Consider the following 18,990-nt stretch of genomic DNA (forward strand, 5'->3'; position numbering starts at 1 on the left):
GTAGAAAGACAACCAAACTCAAAGTTTCACAGCAATAAAGAACGCGGCACATCTGTCGCTCAGCTCTGCTAATGATTAATTCCCTTTGCCGCCTCTTTTCCAGGACTTCATCAGGAGCTAATTTCTCGCCCTACCACGCAGCCTGGCTGAAGCGTCCACCTGCCCACCATCTCCTGCAGAAATAAAAGCTGCCGGTTCAGGGATCCGAGCTGCTCCGCGCGCCCACGGTGTAGCCTGCACCCAGTCCCTCCGGCCCCTCGCTCCCCCTGCCATCGCCCCTCTGCAGCCTCAGCTTCACCGCCAGACAAGAGGTGGATTTTTAACAGTAGATTTCAGTACCTTTGCATGGCTGGAGCAATCCGGACTTACACCAAGCTTCCCGCACAAAAGATCTTTTTCCTTACAAGGAGGGTAGAAGAAAAAGAAATGCCAGGACATAGCCATGCCCCTTCCTCCTGTAAGGTCCGCAGATTCTTACTAAGCTTCTGCTGTAGGCAATATTTAAGACAGCAGCACGTACACACTGCCCAGCTTCAGACACAAACACATGGCTTCCAGAGGCTTCTGCAGGAATTAATCAAACACCTGAGGACATGCAGTTTTCACATACTAATTTACTTAAATGACATGTCACTTTGTCTTCACAACGGAGACACCTAAACAGCTGAACAGAAATCACAAAGTGAATCTCATAGGAATAATTAGTATAGGAAAAATAAACCAAGCGGAGCAAGAGTCACCGAAGCAAGTGGCCCTTGGGGTCTTCCTACAAACAACTTATTTAGGAATCAAAATAGTTGCACGCTGAAGAAATATGGACAGTGTTCTCCAAAGCTCCAGCTATTCTAGGAAAACAACCTGCTATAAAAGGCTGTCATGAAAAATGGATCTTGTGACATGCAGCCAGACCCAACATGGAAAACAAACCAAACTGTTCATCTGTTACTCAGGAGTGCTCTTGGAGGTGGGACCGTGGCAGAGGTCCCAAGTCCCACCTACCCCACAGACTGCAATGGTGCTCCCACTACTCCCAATATAGGTTCACGGTACCTTTTGTTGAATTCCAGATGCCCACACTGGTCTGTAGCTGGACCACAGCTCAGCAATCTTTTTGATGTGTATAATATCAAGACATTCTTCTTATACTCTCCAACTTCCCTCTGTACTTTGATTATCCTTGGTTAAGAGTTTACAGAAAAATCTGCTATAAATACCATCATTGCCAAGGAGCAAACCAACACCACGGACAATATCCTTCTAGCATCAGAGAACTTTGGCCTTCAGAAAGCAAGTCCCCATTGGCATCTCTCTCCAGAAGCTTCTTGCATCCAACCAAGGACCCAGCCCTCCAGTCTGCTACTCAAACACGTAACCTCATCCTCTGCAATGTTCCTTCAACGAGGCCACACTCACGACCACACACAGCTCCTCAGGTCAGCCCCCTTCCCACCAGCATCGAATTTTCACAGGGCTTGTTTTATATAAGGCAAAAATAACCCTTTGCTACTAGATAACACCTACCACAAACTTCTTGTACAACACCTTATTGGAGTGCACTGTCTAAAATGACATTCTGGGGCCTTTGGTAGCCATGTATCGCAATGATTAGGAAATACCTTCTTCCTTATGTACATAATTGCTCCTGTGCAATATTAACTAAGGGTTTTGCCTCCCAAGGACCCACAGGTTGACAATACAATGCCTAACTAGGCATTATTCTAGGACTTATCCATAGGAAGGATACATCCTAACGCTTCCCATCTGCAGACATCAACACCTTCACACTGACATTACTGCTCTCTACCCTGAGCTCACAGGTGAGCCAATGTTGACGAAGTTTGGCAGAAATTAGCAGAAATTACAGCTTTGCTCCCCCTCTGTGAGCATGTTAATGACTCCCAGCAGTGCTATGAGTCCCCCCAAATGACCAGCAGTTGTTTGAAGCCTTTAGTAGGTTCTGAATTTTTAAACAAAGATGTATTCTCCTGAGCGTTTTCATGGCATTAAGTAAACATTAAACTTTTTAGTAAAATGTAAGAAGATTGAAAACTATCTCAATTATTCAGCTTTCATTTATGCAGCACTGTGACCTCTCTGTCCCAGGAGGCTATAGAAACAAGACGGAGTTACTAAACGAAAAAAGCACACCTTTACAAGAAAAACAGAGATGACTCCACTGCCTTTTGGCAACCTTCAAATGCAAGAAGAGCAACAAAAAATGATATAAAGTCTCTTTGCTTCATTTTACAGATTAATTTTTGGTTTGTACCAGAGCAAAAGCAAAACATTGCAGACGGACATAAAACTGGACCACATCCAGGTTTGAAGGGACTGCCCTCTCATTAACATGTGCTACTAGTGAAATCCTTGAGATTAACCAGTTCGATCCAGGAAACAGCCATCTCCAGTGGACAAAGTAAAAAGCGAAGAGCTTCCTGAATGCAAAATAATTCCCTCGTCCAAGTCCTTAAAACAGGTTCACCAACCAACAAGGAAGCAATTCCGAGGTGCTAGATGTTCTCTCGAGTCGATAAAGCACTGCCAAAATCTTGCTGATTCTCCCAGCATGCTGACACGTTCCTTTGTTAGCAAGGCACATCTTTCATTGTCAAGTTTCTGCTTGGCCCCAGACACTAATGAGAAGCTGACAGGTAATCATTTAAAACTGCATTTGCTATAACGTTATAAAGTTATTTACCATCTACCTTGTCCAAGTCTTACTGCAGACTATGGAAAAACACCTAACAAGGCTTGAATTAGGCTCCCTGCTCTTTATTTAATGCCAAAAGCAGGGGCATCCTCACATGGGGTACTTGCAATTTAAAGCATTAATACAAAAATATCTTGGGAAAGCCAGCAGAAGTTAGGGAGTCATGAGTAACTTCTATTTATATAGATATATATATGTATATAAAAATTAAGTTTTCTCCTCTTATTGTAAGATATTTTCTCTGCTCCTTGGGAGACAGGCTGGCAGAAGAGGACCGAGTGTGTTTCACATTACGGAGGCCCCAGGCAGCGCACATTTGAGGGCAGTGGAGATGCAAGTCAGTTCATAGTTATTTGTTATGGATCTATTTTTTTTTTACACTGGATTCTGAACGGCAAATCTGGAGCCCTGGACAGATCCTACTACTCATTGCTAACAATGAACAAAAATAAAACCAGGAGGAAGAGAAGTTATCCATCCGTGCCTAGGGCTAAAAGTATCGTTCGTAACAAATTACTTGACTAGTTTATCTTCCTTGTGTGCATAGCATAATTCTTTTAAATTATTTTTTCTGCTGCTAAATCCCACTGTGGTTCTGGGTCACTCATTGAAAGTCAAAGCAAGAGGCTGCTTGTGATGGAGCACAGACAAGGGGTGGCGTTTGCTTCCCAAGTACAGCATGGCGCCGAACCCAGGGCCTCCCGTGATTAATTGCCAAACCTGGAACCTTTATACAAACACTTTTAAAGAAGAATTTGATTAAGCTTAAAAGTTATCTTCTCAGAATATCTGTACCAGTGAGACTTGATCACGCAAGGAGGAGAGAACCAGCCATGCGGCAAAAGGGAATTAGCTTAAACAGAACATCCAATTAACTGACCTTGGTGTTGTGGGTTTTTGGTTTTTGTTTTTTAATAGGTTTTGGTTTGGTTTTTTAAGGGAGAACATTAAAAGCACAAGCTGCTGATCAGAGGTGCAAAGCTACTTTTGGCATCAGAAAAGCTGTCCCTAAAGTTGTATTGGGAAGGCCAAAAACGGTAGGAAATAAATAACATTTTTGGCTTTTGCGAATGATGACAGTTCTGGCCTGAGCTGTCACCTTGAGAGAGGTGGGACACAGGGCCCAAATGAATGGAAAATGGATTCAATGAGATTTGCCCTGCCCAATACAGGTACATTTTGAGAGTACTGAAATGGTACCAAGCCATGGGGGAGCCGGTTCTGTTATCAGAGGCATGTTTCAACAAGCAACTAGATTTGGGACCTTCAGGAGGACATACTTGTTTAGAAGCTCCAGAAGTTTCCAGCTCTGTCCCAGATTTCCCGCTATATCTCTCATGGCAGGAAGCAGATTTAATCCTCCTTCACGAGGAAGGAGCACAGGACAGAAGTAGGGACCCTTCCTACAGGAAAGCAGGACAAGAAATTCAATTACTAATGATGGAGACGGACAAGTCTACAGGATGCGCCATTCTGCAGTTTGGAGAAACTCAACATCCAATAGCTACTGAAATTTAAATAAACAGAATCCTTCAAGCCAATGTTGAGCAATAAGGAATCCACTTCATCTTACATGAGGAAAAAGAAAAACTGACACAAAATCCCCAATCCACCCCAGCAGGAATCCCTGGGAACATGCAGAGGCCACGCTGGTGCTCCCTGAGAGCTCTTCCCAATCCTCCCCACACCCCCAGCAAGGTGCTGGGTCTGGCACTGGGAGAATGAGGAGTTACTGCAGCCCAGGGGCAAGTGGCCCAGCTGCTGATGTCCAAGGCAGGCAAGGCGGCTGGAGCAACTCAAGGCTTCTTCAAACCAGCTTCTATACCCACAATAACACATGCAAAATGCGGAGCAGAGTGCCACAACACCACTTGGCCAAGGGCATCTCTCTTGGTCTCCCCCTATCCCAAAGCCATTTATCCCACCCCACAGGCAACGCGCAGACCATGGCCATGGACCTGACAGCTCCAGAGAGCCTTGCGTTCCCTGTTCTCACCCACACAGCTGTCAGGCAGAGCTTGATCCTGGTGCAAGCTCGGACTCGAGACGCACAGCCAGCACACTCTCACAACGCCTCTTCATCTTCCATACCAGAGCGCTGCTTGGCCTCCGCAAGGCACTGGCCAGCTGCAGGCAGCCAGGTGTCCAGAACAGGGGAAGACTACAGATACAATCAGAAATAGGTACGTCTCCTGGAGCACCTTTCCACCAGAAGCTGTTGCCCTGCCAACAGTACAAATCCCCTGATTCAACACCACTGCTCTCCTGGAAGAAGAAAAGCAGCTGACCATTAAGGGTGGACCCAACTGGCAAACAGGAGCTTGCCCAATACCCTTCTGTACCAAGAAAAATTTCTTCACAGAAAGGGCTGTCAGGCATTGGATCAGGCTGCCCAGGGAAGTGGTGGAGTCACCATCTCTGGAGGTGTTTAAAAGGTGTGTAGATGAGGTTCTCAGGGACAGGGTTTAGATGTGGACTTGACAGTGTTAGGTTAATGGTTGGACTCAATAATCTTAAAGGTCTTTTCCAACCAAAATGATTCTACGATTCTAAGAAGCACGGAGCTGGGGAAGAATCTTCTGCCATATAGAGTTCAGCTCCGCAACCACGGCACCTCCTTCACATACTTTCAGAGTTTAGGATTATATGGCAAGATTTCTCCCCAAACCTGGAAGAATCACCTCACTAAGGTTATGGACAGACTACAATCCAGCCAAGTTCTTCTCAAACCTCAACCCATGACCCCTGGGTGCCATTTACAGAGAACAAGCACAATCCTCCAGCCCTTCTTCCACCTGCCTGAGCAAGCCAAGCTCATTCCCATCTGTTTGGGCAGACCTGACTTCCAGAGGATGAACCAGGATCGCACGCAGTACCCCAGAGGAACTTTTCAAAGCATTGGTATGATGGCATCAGCATTTCTTCGTCTAGCTGAAAGTACAATGATGCCTAGCGCTGCAGTGAGGGGTCTGTCCTTGCCCCTCCCAGGGTCAGCCCCACAAGCCGCGGCACTGGTGTGGTTTGTGCCCACCTCCTACACCTGAGACAGAGCTCCAGGCTTGGCCTATAATCTATAAGGACAGAAATAAGCTCTTTCACAGGATATAATACATTAGATCAGTTTTCAACATTTAGTTTAGGGTTAAATTAATTTCACCTTAGAAAAGTTTACTTCTCTCTAAGGGATTCTGGACAGCGAGCCCGGGCAGTGATAATCCGTATCCATTGTGATGAATCCTGCACCTTGGGATTCACTAGTCAGGCACAAGTCTTTCTCTGGCAAACCCATTGCACCCATTCTTCTATTTTATTAATTCACCTAATTCTCCTTTATATCATGACTTATTGCAAACCTTGAATACACAAAGCAGTATCAAGAAGTCTGCAGCTGCCTAGATCTCCTATTCATCTTTTTCTTTTTGAAATCAGTTCAATTTTGTCAGTCACATACTATCATCTTCTATTTTAAAAGCTTATTCGGGCCTTACTAAGCCACAGAGTTTCATATGCTACATGTCAGAAAAATTATATCTGGTTCCCCAAGGTGTGCAGATGGGGTAAGTTCCTCTCAGTTGACACGTGCACATTTTATGTCCATCATCCCACATACCTTCTCCTGTTCCCAGCTACCTCAGTGAAAAGTGTCTGGCCAGAATCAAACACACACCCCTGCATCTCCTTCACCGTCATCTCCAGCTGGGAACAGCAGTCAGCATGACATGTGTCAGTTGTCTCCCTACTCCCATTTTCTGATCCCCCCAGTGTAAACTCCTGAGCTGATCAATGGTTTTTCCCATCTTCCAAGTCCTTGCCCTCTGCTGCCCTTTCTGGGCTGCCTGCAGCCTTCTTCCATGCAAACATCTCCCCTTTCAGTAGGGGGAACTTCCAGGTGATTTCTCCATCTTTCATAAAAGTTCAGACCTCCTGCATGTTCCTGTCCTCAAGATTTCCACTCTTTATGGCTTCAGAAACTGGTTCCCTTAGTATTTTACAGCAATTCTCTCCCTAGCCCTTCTACAGTAAAAGCAAACAATCCTTCTACCCCAGCAGCAGGATGGTTTTTTTCAGGTTTGAGGGATGCTGTTTGGTTGGGTTTTTTAAATTAGTTTTTACATACAGGCACATTTTGTTTAGTGTTTACTAAAAGCAAGATGAGAAATTACATTTGCTCTTATTAGTTCAAAGAGGATTTTGGTGGATAAGACAGAGCACGGTTTAGAGGGGAATGAGATCACAGGTTTGATACCCAGTTCTCTCTCAAACATCACACTCTATCTTTCAGACTGGAGGGTGGTTTATGAAATAAAATCCATGCTTATAGTGTCTTATTTCATAAAGATGATACTTGGGGATTAGATTAAGATCTCAGTGCACAAGCAGCACCAGCACTGAATCTCTTCCCTTTCAGCCTGCACTCGTATCGCATTCTGCAAGGCAGCTCCTATCCTGACGGAGAAGGCGCCTGGTGCTGCCGTGTTGTTCATAGCCCACAGCCTGCAGAGAGGGGAAGGGCCAGGAGGGCACCTGCATGTGCTTTGGAAACTAAGGTCTCCCCATAACCACATGTTCCCCTCCTTGGTTCAGGTCCAAAGCTTAATTAAGGTCAGAGATTAAAGTCTAAACCACAGTAGTTGCTGGAGTGCTGATGCCTTAAGACTTCAACTCTGTGAGTACACAGACACCAATTTGTTGATGTAGGGAACAGGCTATCAGGAATACTAATTATAACATTTTAACTCCATTCGGCATTAAATCAACACTGCTTTTGCATTCACAAATACATATCATTGCTAGGTAGAAATATAGCACCTGTGTTTTTAGAAGTAGTAGCCTTACCTCTGCTTTACCTTTGCTTCTGGGCCCCTCAGGAGATTCCTCAGGTGTGTGTTTGGGCAGATGAAGTCCCCATTTCCTCACCTGCTCGTGCCCCTTGATTGACAAGAGAGGAAGTTCCTCCTTTTTTAATTTGTTTCTGTTTGTTTTGCATTGGGGTTGGGAGGGCACATGGGCAGGAAGGGCTGGGTTGTATTGCAGGTTAATGGCTGAAAGATCTTTGAGTCAAACAACTTCACTAAAAGAGCCCATCACTACCTTATGGTACTGGTACTGTATTCTCCACCACCAGGAAAATGACAAAGATGATTTTCAGTAAGGAAACACCCTCAACTCTTAAAAATGCTGCCTGTGCTTCCAAAACCCCAAGTCCAACTCCCTCCCCACTCCCTTGTGTCACAACATCGAAGGGCATGGCTGTAAACTACGGCATTGGAAACCACCTCAGTATCACACTATCTTGCTGTATGAGTTCTGCCGCATCTAACACACGTCAGCGAAGGAGAAAACCCCTCGTCATTTGTCCTGGGCTAACACCCAGACTCACAAGAGTACCCAGCCTTTGGAATGTACAAAACACAAAGCAGTCTCCCCCATAATGTCTTATCTGTGCTTCTGCATTTAGTGCCTAGTTGCAGCAGCACGTGAAGGCAGAACATACCGCCTTCCTGAAAATCCCAAAGTTCAACCCCAGTGCAAAATTTCCTGCAATTCTGAGCATCTGTGACAGCAACATCTACACACTGCAAGAGCTGCCTTTTCCTGTACATTTCAAATGCATTTCTTTGATTGCAGGACAAAGATGACGATCTTGTTAGCTTGTACAGCCAAGTGCTAGCCCTTTGCCTGCAGCAGCCAGCAGGGTTTTTTCTTCAGGTCCTCATTACAACAGCGATGACACCGTCAGCTCATCTCCATCCGTACTCTACGACCTGGACTCCAGCTCTACCGCCCAGGACCAGCCAGCACCCCAGTCCCACTGCTTCCCAAAGCCAAGAGCTGCCAGGGCCAGCGGGGCTGTGGAGCCCGCGGCTGCGCGGCCGGGGAAGGGACGTGCCGCAGCATCCAAACCAGAAGCCGCGGCCGCTCCAGGGCCACCGGCACAAGTCCCCTTGGGCAGCTCCAGCTGGCAGCACCGGCTAAACGCCGCTCCGGCATCCCCAGAGCTCTGCCCGGTGCTGCCGGCAGCAGCTGCCCCGGGCTCCAACACCACCGACGTGCAGGCGACGCGGTACTGGAAGGCACAAGTCCTGGGGGGTTCTCCTGACCAAAATTTGAAAGGTAACAGAATCGATTACATTGCAAAACCACATTTTGCAACAATAACGTTTCACTACATATTTTATTACATCAATGGCTTGAAAAAATTTTATTTGATGTCAGCAAACATTGGAAATCATAGAAAAATGAATTATGTAGAATTTCACAAAGGAATTTACCCCACTATAATTCCTCATACAGTAAAATAATTCAAAACCAAATGTTACTTTTCAGTGGCTAAGCAATTTTATAATGCTATGAACATTCATCACAGTAAGTGTGCTGAATAATAGAAAACAGGCAAAAAAGACATTTAAAATATTACTTACAACAGCATTATTACAACATACTTTCTTTAAAATCCCAACGAGTATTTTGTCACTTCAAAAGCTATACAGCATTTCCATTATATTTGCAAACTTAACCTTATACATCTTTTAAAATCTTGAAAAAACTTCTTTTAAGCAATCTATAAGCAGTTAACAAAATTGATAAAATCTACATAATGGAATACTATACACTCCAGTATAAATTTTATTTTAGGAGAATATGAATGTAAACACTCATTATTTTACAACATGCATAGACTATACTGACCTTCCATCTTCTGAACTGTAACTTTCACTGCAATTGTGCTTTACTATCAACAGGAAAAGCTGCATTAATCCAGGGAGTGGCGGAAAAGTATTTGCTTTAGGGGCATTGCACAAGATCACTACATTTTGACTCGCTGAAGACAAGCTGGAGTTAATAAACACCTTTTTTTTCTTTTTTTGTAAAGAGTAAATATCAGGCCATTCATCACTGAATGGGCTATGCATAATTTTATAGAGATTTGAAAAAAACGCATTATCAGAAAAATCTCCTACGATATTTTTGCGCTTCATTGACTTGGAGATTTATGTTCACAAATCCAGTGATCAAGTTAGTGTAATGCACTGTTTGGCTCATATTTGGTGTGCAAGAATACCAACAGCATATTAGCGATTTAGAGAATAAAAACTGAAATTTAAAGTGATAATGAGCATATTTTAATACATAATGTTTCAGATGTATTTGTACAGGAAAGAAAAATGTTTGTCAGGACATTGCTTTAAGAGAATAAGAGTCCCACTCTCATATTACCTATTAAAAAAGTGTTCTAGTGAATATTTATGGGGTCTTCCTGGTTGCAAACTTGTAAAAATATATTAAGAATTCACTATCCCCATTGGTATTAAATATATCAAGACACAACCATTGTGGTTGCACTACCAGTTATGGCTACTATGGTCTCAAGCATCTGATTGTACATTGTTGCTATATTGTTAAGCACAACTGAGGCATGTATTTTTTTCCCTTGGTTATAAGATTATATTACAAAAATTGATCACTGTTTCAAACCAGTTAAACACGAATATTCAAGTAACAAGGTTGTTTTAATGGAGAAGCAAAAAAAGAAGTCACCTAGCACTTTACACAACTACATAAAAATTAAATAGAACAAATGAAATTTGTTTATGCATATGCAATACACTTTTTATATCTTTAAGATTTCTAAAACTAAAACTTAAACTATCATTTTCTTTAACGATACCATATTTTGCACAATAACTTATACTTAGGAGAAATAATTTCCCATTTTCCACAAAATATATATAATTATGACATTCACATTGATAGTTTAAGAAACAAAATTTAAGTGAATATTCTACCTTATGCAGTTATCTTTGTGGACCCTTCTAATCAGAATGCAACCAGTTGATGTATCTAATGCTTGACCCACTTGAAAAACAAGAAGGGGGTCTTCACCTAAACAAGACCAAATCGTTTAAACTTTCAAAAGCTAAAATGATTTCTTCGCGTTTAAAAAGATAGTTAAAGAGGACGTAAAAACCTAAACGTTTAAAATACAGTGCTATTATATTGTATGTCTCAACTACAATAAGATAGCCGTCAACTGAAAAGTAAACAACTTTTTTCTTCCTAATATCACAAATTGTACATGTTTCCCCCTACCCTTTGGGGATGAAGCCAAAACACAACTTTTCTGATCATAAGATGGACAGATTGGAGGGCAAAAACCGATGGGAAATTCTCACAGGTAACTCAACTCGCCAGCAAAAGCCTCTCCAGGTGAGTTTGACCAGCTGGGACGAGAGCTCACCAACCCTCTCCCACCAGCGAGGGCCTCTCTCCACGCATTGGAACCAGCGGGAGGTTTAACACTAGAGTATTTCTAACGAGCGGCGTTGCTTTACACCAGAACTGTCAGCTGAATTCACAGTGCTATTTGCCTATCTTTAATTCACACTGGCTAACAACTAGTGTCCGCTCCCACAAGAGACTCCCAACCCCAACTGGACTGAAGGGACATCTGCAGGGCCTCCACCAGAGCCACCACTTCACTTCAACAGCTGTATAGATGCTGCCACAAATTTGAGATCACAGTTTCCAACACAGAGGACAGGGAATAGTTCCTTTCCATCCTCACATCACCTCAAACGATCTCTCTGGAGCTACTAGAATGAAACTGCTCAGGATCAGCTCCAAAATGGCTGAAACACTCGAGCTTGCCCTAAGAAATGCCTACCCCCTCCTTCGCCTGTGCAGCATTGCTCTATTTGTGATGTTGAATTACTGTCCTCACGCACGGCTCAAGGAGGAGACCGCCTCAGCAGTACATGACACTACCTCCCTGCCTTTCCTTGGGTTGTGTCTACGCTGCCAGAGGTGCAGTCACAGCTGGCTCTGCCAGCCAGCTGGCGCTCGCCTGCCTCGTTTCAGTACAGGGAACAGACCCATCACAGCACGCAACACGGCACAGCCCAGCAGCTCAAACATCAGCACCAAGCTCAGGGCTGGACTGCGAGCTGCAGCCCCTCAGCTGCAGGCCAGGACACGGACTAGCTCGTTTCAGGTTGCATTAAGAGGCTGGTGCCACACTTGGTTGTGTGCACCTTGGCTTGAACCCTCTGCAGAGGAACAGCGGCAAAGTAGGTCTTTTTTTCCCCCCCATGCAAAGACACCTGGTGGTTTCTTCCAACATCATTAAATTAACCATTTTTAAATGCTTTGTGACTAGTGTTATTTTGCAGCTTTCCACTGGACAAGGAGTAATACTGCTGCTTCTAGCTTCTCTGAACACTGTCTGCTCAGCAGCCAGCAACCGCCTTGGTCAAGGTGCAAAGTCCTCATACGGGACTTTCAAGAGCAGCTCCAGTTCAAGCCAGCTAGACAGGCCACAGCACAGGTCAGCCGAGCAAAGGGCTGGGGATTTGAAAGCTGCATGCACCAAGTACTCAGAAAAGCACCTCTTAGATTTTAAATTGCATATTTTGGTTCAGAACATGAAAGCGATGTGTGCTTCAGAAGGGTTAAAATGGCCAATGGAATTAACCTGGTTCTTCTCCATTAAAACTTCTAAGAGACCAAAAACTACCTGAAGGTTGAATTTTGTGCTCCAACCCTCGTCCAGACTTCCAGTGGGAGAAGTAGTTTGATGTCTTTGGCAAACAGCGCTCTGAAGAGGAATGAGACACTGGGACAGAAAGCGACCTATGGTAGCCAAATGTAAAAAGGCACATATTCCAAAAGGAGAGGCACCAGAGAAAGTTGTTTTGACTTAATCCCGCAGAGGATCAGGAAAAAGAAAGTTGTGTAGCGCTCATTTAACAAGTTACAATGCAAATGCTGAATGCCAGGGGTTAAATAGCATATCAAACTGTTTCAGGTTACGTATTCCCTTTTGCACTAAATAAAAGCCATTAAAATATACAGGAATAAAATGCTCAATTAGGGAGCTTTCTATGAAGCAAGATCACACAAATACAGTGGAAAGAATTGCACAAACCAGACGTGTAACAAGCTATACATTTACAACCTTGGACTGAGCAAACTTTAGAAATAACATTTCCTATCACTTTGCATTATTCAAGATTTCTTGTTAACATGCCCTGTCATTTCAGAACAAATCTGACACCACTGGCATGTGCACAGACCTCTCCTTTATAGAAAGCTCGCTAATAATAGTGTCATCGTAAGAATACACAGGAAGCGGAGACCACAAGGCCATGCAGCAATATGTACTTATACCCTACGGACCAAGTATTACAAGAACTCCTAATGTGTAGAGTTACTGTGGGGCTGCTAAGGAGCTCCTTGTTTTGCAGGTTGGTCAAAATTTACAGACAGGTGTTACTGGTTCTAGAAATCCTCACGCTTAAGCAGGACGTTGATGAAATGGAGAGCTGAGCTACCTGGGTGCTTGTGAAAGAAAGTGGAGGCAGTATAGAGAAAATGAGGGGAGATTAAGGCAGATGTAGCACGGGACTGGAAGCGTTTGCCTTTTTTTGGTAATAGCTGCTTGTCCACAGATATGATGCAGATGGCTGTCTGAGGTTTGCTAATACCTGATATCCTGGATAACACAGTAGTCAACACAAATTGTTCTAGGCTACAGCACCTTCTCACGAAGCAGATGCATATCTGACATCAAGAACAGAAGTAGCCTGGAGGGAAGGGGGAAGGGGGAGAAAAAGGAGACGTTTAGTTTAAAAATGAATACACATCAGCTTTCCTGCATCTCCAAACTTCACCCCAGATCCACAGTACCAAAAGCGACAAAACGGACAACCCTGGCACATGGGAGCAATCACAGCAGCTTCCCCTACTCTGAGCCACACTGAGATTTGTTTGGAATATAAACACACAAAATTAAGACTGGAGTTGAGGTTGCTTTATAATCAGCAGTCTCACCTCCCTCCTTTAAAAAAAGAAAAAAAGAAAAGGGGAACTGTGGCCACTTGCTATGAAAACACACACCAAAGGGGAAAGCCCAGGGAAGTCAGAGGGCTGACAAAGCTTTCACTAGGCCAGCAGCCAGGCAGACACAACAGGCCAGGGGAGAAAGTACCTGAGGGACTGCAGTGTTAGGCCAGCAAAGTCTTCTCCTGGCTACTGCTGAGGCCACTTTGCCCCAGAACTGCTCAGAAAGGCACCCAGTCAGCACCGTGCTCATGTCACCTCTGAAGGCAGGAGCACCACATTTATAGCCAGCCTGAGAGGCAATGTCTGATGTGCTCAGAGAGGATGGTGGTCATTCAATGTCCACTGTGCAACACCCTTCTTCTTGTTGTTCTTTCTCTGTGCATTTTTATAAAGAGCTGCGGGCTTGGTAATTAAAATTCTTTCCACGCTGCCAGCGCCTTCCTCCTCCCAGCCGTGACACAGCGGTTCCTGCTGTCCAGAACAGGCTTCAGCAAGAACCACAAGCCACACGGTGCTAGTGTAAGGCATATGTGGTGTGTCACGCCTGGCAGCTCCCTGCCACCCTGCCTGCGTCAGCCTGGCGCAGGCAGGCTCTGCTCTTGGCCCCGACAGTACTGCAGGGCACAGTGAATCGCCTGGCTCCCGCAATAGCTGCCTTTTCTCTAGACTTTGCAGGTATTCCCACCAGCCCATTGTTTTGGTCACCTTTCCACCACCCAGCACTCGCTCAGCTCCAGCCTGGGTACTTTCTATCACTAGTTTGGGGTCGTGAGTGCCGCTCCACCAGACCTTGTTGTCATGCCTCCACTCTCCCTCCTCTCCTAACTTGTCTGGGATCCACACACTTGGCCACATCAGCACATTCATTCCAGTTCCTGCTGCAACCATTGTCTTCCTATCTCAAGTGAGACTCTCCTTTTTTGTCTGTAACTTTCAGGAGCAAGGGCATATTTGAAGCCAGGAAGAATTCTGGGGGGTTGAGAGAAAAAAAAGCTCTGCTGTGCCAAGAGATATAACTTTACCAGTCACAGGAAAAGGCAGTGACATAAGCCACTTGTTCTTTCAAATGGGTGGCTACATTACTAGTACCATTGCTTCTTTGCTCTACCTCTCAATTCTGGAAGAAGGGGAAAATTTCATTCACACCCTTCTCAAAAGGTTTTTTGAGTTTAGTTTGTTGATCTGCCATACCTTTGGACCTAGTCCCCAGATATAACCACCTTTGAATAACACGTTATTAGGATTTGTGAAGCAATGAAGTTCTGTTCTCAGCGTCTGAACAGCAACATACAAATGAGCCAACCAAAACCAGGGCAACAAAAATATACAGTATACTGAGAAGTCTTTAGTCCATGTAAGACCAAAATCTGCCTTACACTGTTGACTGTGCTTGCATTTAGAAGATACGGCTTTTGTGCCAAGCTGTCTTATAAAATTAGGCCAAAGGGAGCCCCAGATCAGACATTTTTAACATACAAACCTCCAGCGGGGTTTTCTTTTGCAAGACTGTGTTAATATTACATATTTGTAACTGATTTTCATATTTAAACACTCTACAGTCTCTTAGTCAATTTTAAACATACATTGTCTTTGGAGAAGCACTAACTCCATGAAGCTCCACCAAGGAGAAGCGGTTTCTAGAATTTCTGTCTTCACAGAAACTGCTGTAAAATCAAGGAAACTTTGTATCCAGGTAATTCCAGAACGAACAGTTTCACACACTGGCCTTGTTGATAGTTTTCTTCCCTTCTCCCAAGTGAAACCACTCCATCGTCAAAAATGAAAGAGCGAGCTTTGCCTCAGAAGACTGTACAGTCCCATAAAGCCAAACCTAGAACAGCTTGGAGAACTGAGTGCAGGGAAAACATCCAAGTGAGATAAAGATGTATGGGGCGTCAGCAGCAAGAGGCATTAAAATGTCCATGTGCTGATGAGATACAGTTACTGTCAGAGGGCTGAAAATTAACTGTTCCCTTTCCACTTTCATACATTTCTGGAATTCCCAATTCCAAAAATCAGTAATGGAATCTGCATATCCAGAGGAAGTGAAATATGCTCAGACTGAAGATTGTCAAAAACAGCTTTTGCAAAAAGAGTATCTATATGTATACACATACATTTATCTGAACTGAGCTCAGATTGGGAATTTTATGTGACTTTTAAATTGGATTTACCTCATCTTCCTCTTCGGACATTTTAGTGGAATTATCAGGGGATTTTACAGGCTTCTGGTTATTGGTTCCATTTGTCTCCTCTTTGCCATGCTCTGCCTCCCACTCCTGTAGAACTTCATCTATGTTGAAACGACGTCGATAATTTACAAAAAAGTTTTTCACTTGCACCACAGATTTGTTTCCAATCACATCAGAGATTGCCTGAAAGTCTCGTCCGTATTTCCTGATTGCTAAAAGCAACGAAAAGAAAAACAAAAGCAAGGTGTTATTTCCACAAAGACTACAAATCAGGCTCAAGTTACAGCATGAGGATCCTAAGATGAACTTCTGTCAATGTTTCAAGCCTTTCTCAGATTAATCCAGAAAAAAATAAAAAGTCTAAAATGGGCAGGAGACACAGTTAAGACTTGGAGAACAGAAGAAAATAAAGATGGGCAAAGCAAAATCTAGAAGACCTGTGTAAATCTGCCTGTACTGCTTGAGAAGTTGCATAGGCAAAGAACATAACAGTGACTCCAGTAGAGTTTCACTTTCTGAAAGCTTGGACAAGCAGAGATTATTTGCAAACATTCATATTGTGCAATTTATACTGCCCCAGAAGGGGAAGGGGGTGATATTGTTTCCTTCTTAAATTCCATTCTTTGGGCTTTAATGTACAGCAATGACAAAATCCTTCATTAGCCACTAAGGGTAACACAGCTCTGAAACACTGTAGAGTTTTAATTATCACCAACTGAAGGACAAATAGACTCGTAGTGCCATACCTTGCACAGCAAGAAGCTGCTCATCCGTGGTCCAACGGGCATTAAATTTCTGAACGACCTAGACAACAAAAAAAATTAAGTAACTTTATTTACATAAGCGATAACTTTCACTTGTGTCTAAGCTCATCAAAACCTCACAAAAACCCAACAAGGAATTAGCTGTTAATCAAACTGTATCATTCCTTTTAGTAGCAACAATGTTTTCAACAAAGAACTGCACTCGGCATCCATTCAGTTAACTGTGACACACACAGCGCCCCTAAGTCATGGGAATACAAAAAGACAGGGAATGGTTTGAGCAGATAACCAAGAGCCACGCTCTTTCAAAGCACCTACTTGTTTTGATCACAGACACCCTCTGTAATCTTGGTGAAATTATTTCCAGCATGAGGTACCAGAGTTGGAAGGAAAACAGCAAAAGCACCCAGTGCCAAGAGAAGGACGGGTCATTAACATCCTCTCCTACATTTCTCAGTATTTAGAGCAAAGCAACTACAACACTGACAAAACATGGCGTATCTGGGATACCTGTACTTCTGTTAGAAACGACTTTCACATGTTAAACACTGGTCTTTCTTCTCATCTATTTCCACTACACAACAACAGTGGATATGGTAATGGTCTTGATTCACACTGACAACTAGTAGGGCATTGGTCCTAGTTTACTGGAAACCAGAATAGACTGGTATGTAAACAAAGATTACCATTTATCCCCACAATAAACAAAGGTCAGAAAGTGATCCTACCTCTGGAAGTCTGTATTGTTCTACACCACCTTCAAGTTTTTCTTTGAGTGCACTGTTTGTCTGTTTGATATTCTGAATCTGTAAAGAAAGTTTCATCTCTTTAACAGGGATAAAAGAAATCTTTGGACAAGCCTTCTTCCAGAAGCCCCAGCAGAAACCCCACAAGCTCAGCATTCCAGTTCTACTCACAATTCCCCTTTTCCAAAAAGAAAGTTTGCATATTGGAATAAAGGAATTCGGAAAGAGCTGGTACACATCAGGAAATCCCATTTAATTTATTCTATCCAGTCTGCAAGTTATTTGGAGCAAGAACTGCCCCAACTTCCAGGTCTGTATAAAGCCCAGCATAAGAAGAAAGGCCCTGTTCACAGCAAGTAATGAATCAAAGACTGCTAGAGAGTTCTGCTTCTCCCAGAGTGCCAAGAAAAAGGCTTCAGGCCAAAATACCAATTCTATTGAGTTTAATAAAGAGCTTGAGCCAGATCTCTGCTCTAAAAACAGTGAAAATGTTCATATCTAGGAAACAAACTCATGTAGTAAACCTGTCCTTACTAACAGATATTTGAAAAACATTTGTTTAAAAAGCAGATCCATCAGGGAAGCAAAAGGCACCTAGGGAAGTTTGTATGATGCCTGTCTAAGAAAGAATAAAACAAACATATCTGCCTGTTCCAAAAGTACTGTAGGCCAAGGAAACTGGCGGTTGCAGCTGGAAATCAGATGCTGCTGAAATCGATGTCTTCTGGGGAAAGTCCACAGTTAAAACATAGCAACTCTGAACTGCAAGAAACACTAAGCACCAGCAAATGTTCCTTCACTGTCAAGCTACAAATTCCTGTGAACTACTGCAGACTACGATGGGTACCATCACCAAAACCAGCAGTTATTCTTGAACAATCCCATCCCTACCTGTCGCTTGATTGAGACTAATTCCATGTCCAGTTGTCTGAGTACAGTGGTAGCAGCTGTCGCGTTGGCAGAAACGGCCTCCACGTCTTCTTGGGAAAGGAACATTCCTTTGGGAGGTTTCCTCTTTGCTCTGTTCTTGGCCTGTGTACTGTGCTTCTCTTTCTTCACCTGAGGAACGGTTTCAGCAGGTGGCACCTGGCAAACGGCAGTCATTTTACTAAACCAGCTGATCTATAAAGGTCCCTCCCGACTCAAACCATTCTGTGATTCTATGACTTTTAGCCATCCTCAAAGGCTGGAGAATGAAAAAGGTTGCTTGCAAACAGGAAGACATTTTTTGCTGTAAATGTCATGTCATACAAACAGTATCTTATACAAATCTCTCTTCTAGGCAGCTTTCAATATTTACATAGATATTGGTAGTCTTCTCCGCCACTTCTCAGTTTGGGAGACAGATGACCAATTTTCCAGCAGTTATTTTCAAAGACTCCAAAACCTCTATTCTTGCTTCTATCACCAGGCCTCAACACATCAGTTTAATTGAACACCAGAAGGAAACGAAGTGGAGTTTGGAGACAGGGGAAGGACACGACTACAAGAGTTTACAGAGACTTGTTTTTCTACATGTCAGACAGGACAAAAAATAAAGCAAATTTATTTAAAGGCTAAGGATAAAGGAGTGAGGTGACTACAAAGTAATTCTTAGGTCATTATGCTGTTTCTTGGAACCAGCAGTTTTGCCCACAAATAAGATTTAAGTCTCTTTTGGAAAAAGGAATATTTCACGCACCACTAATTATTTTTGCCTTCTGCCTAAAGCAAGGAATTAGGCACACACCTCCAAC

At 43.5% G+C, this 18,990-nt stretch overlaps 1 protein-coding gene across 1 annotated transcript in view; it reads right to left on the bottom strand.

The window, feature by feature from the left end:
- Positions 1–8,930: 8,930 nt before the first annotated feature.
- The window catches only part of RCOR1 (REST corepressor 1), an 85,056-nt gene continuing 74,996 nt past the window's right edge, over positions 8,931–18,990 (bottom strand). Inside the window, exons 8-12 of the mRNA XM_065636277.1 lie at positions 18,146–18,340; positions 17,237–17,314; positions 16,491–16,548; positions 15,727–15,956; positions 8,931–13,293 (exon numbers count right to left, since the gene is read on the bottom strand). Coding sequence (XP_065492349.1) covers positions 13,252–13,293; positions 15,727–15,956; positions 16,491–16,548; positions 17,237–17,314; positions 18,146–18,340 — 603 coding nt within the window. The 3' untranslated portion in view covers positions 8,931–13,251. The remainder of the gene's footprint in view (positions 13,294–15,726; positions 15,957–16,490; positions 16,549–17,236; positions 17,315–18,145; positions 18,341–18,990) is intronic.

The sequence above is a fragment of the Caloenas nicobarica genome, chromosome 5 (genome assembly GCF_036013445.1).
Source record: "Caloenas nicobarica isolate bCalNic1 chromosome 5, bCalNic1.hap1, whole genome shotgun sequence".
NCBI classification, from domain to species: Eukaryota; Metazoa; Chordata; class Aves; order Columbiformes; family Columbidae; genus Caloenas; species Caloenas nicobarica.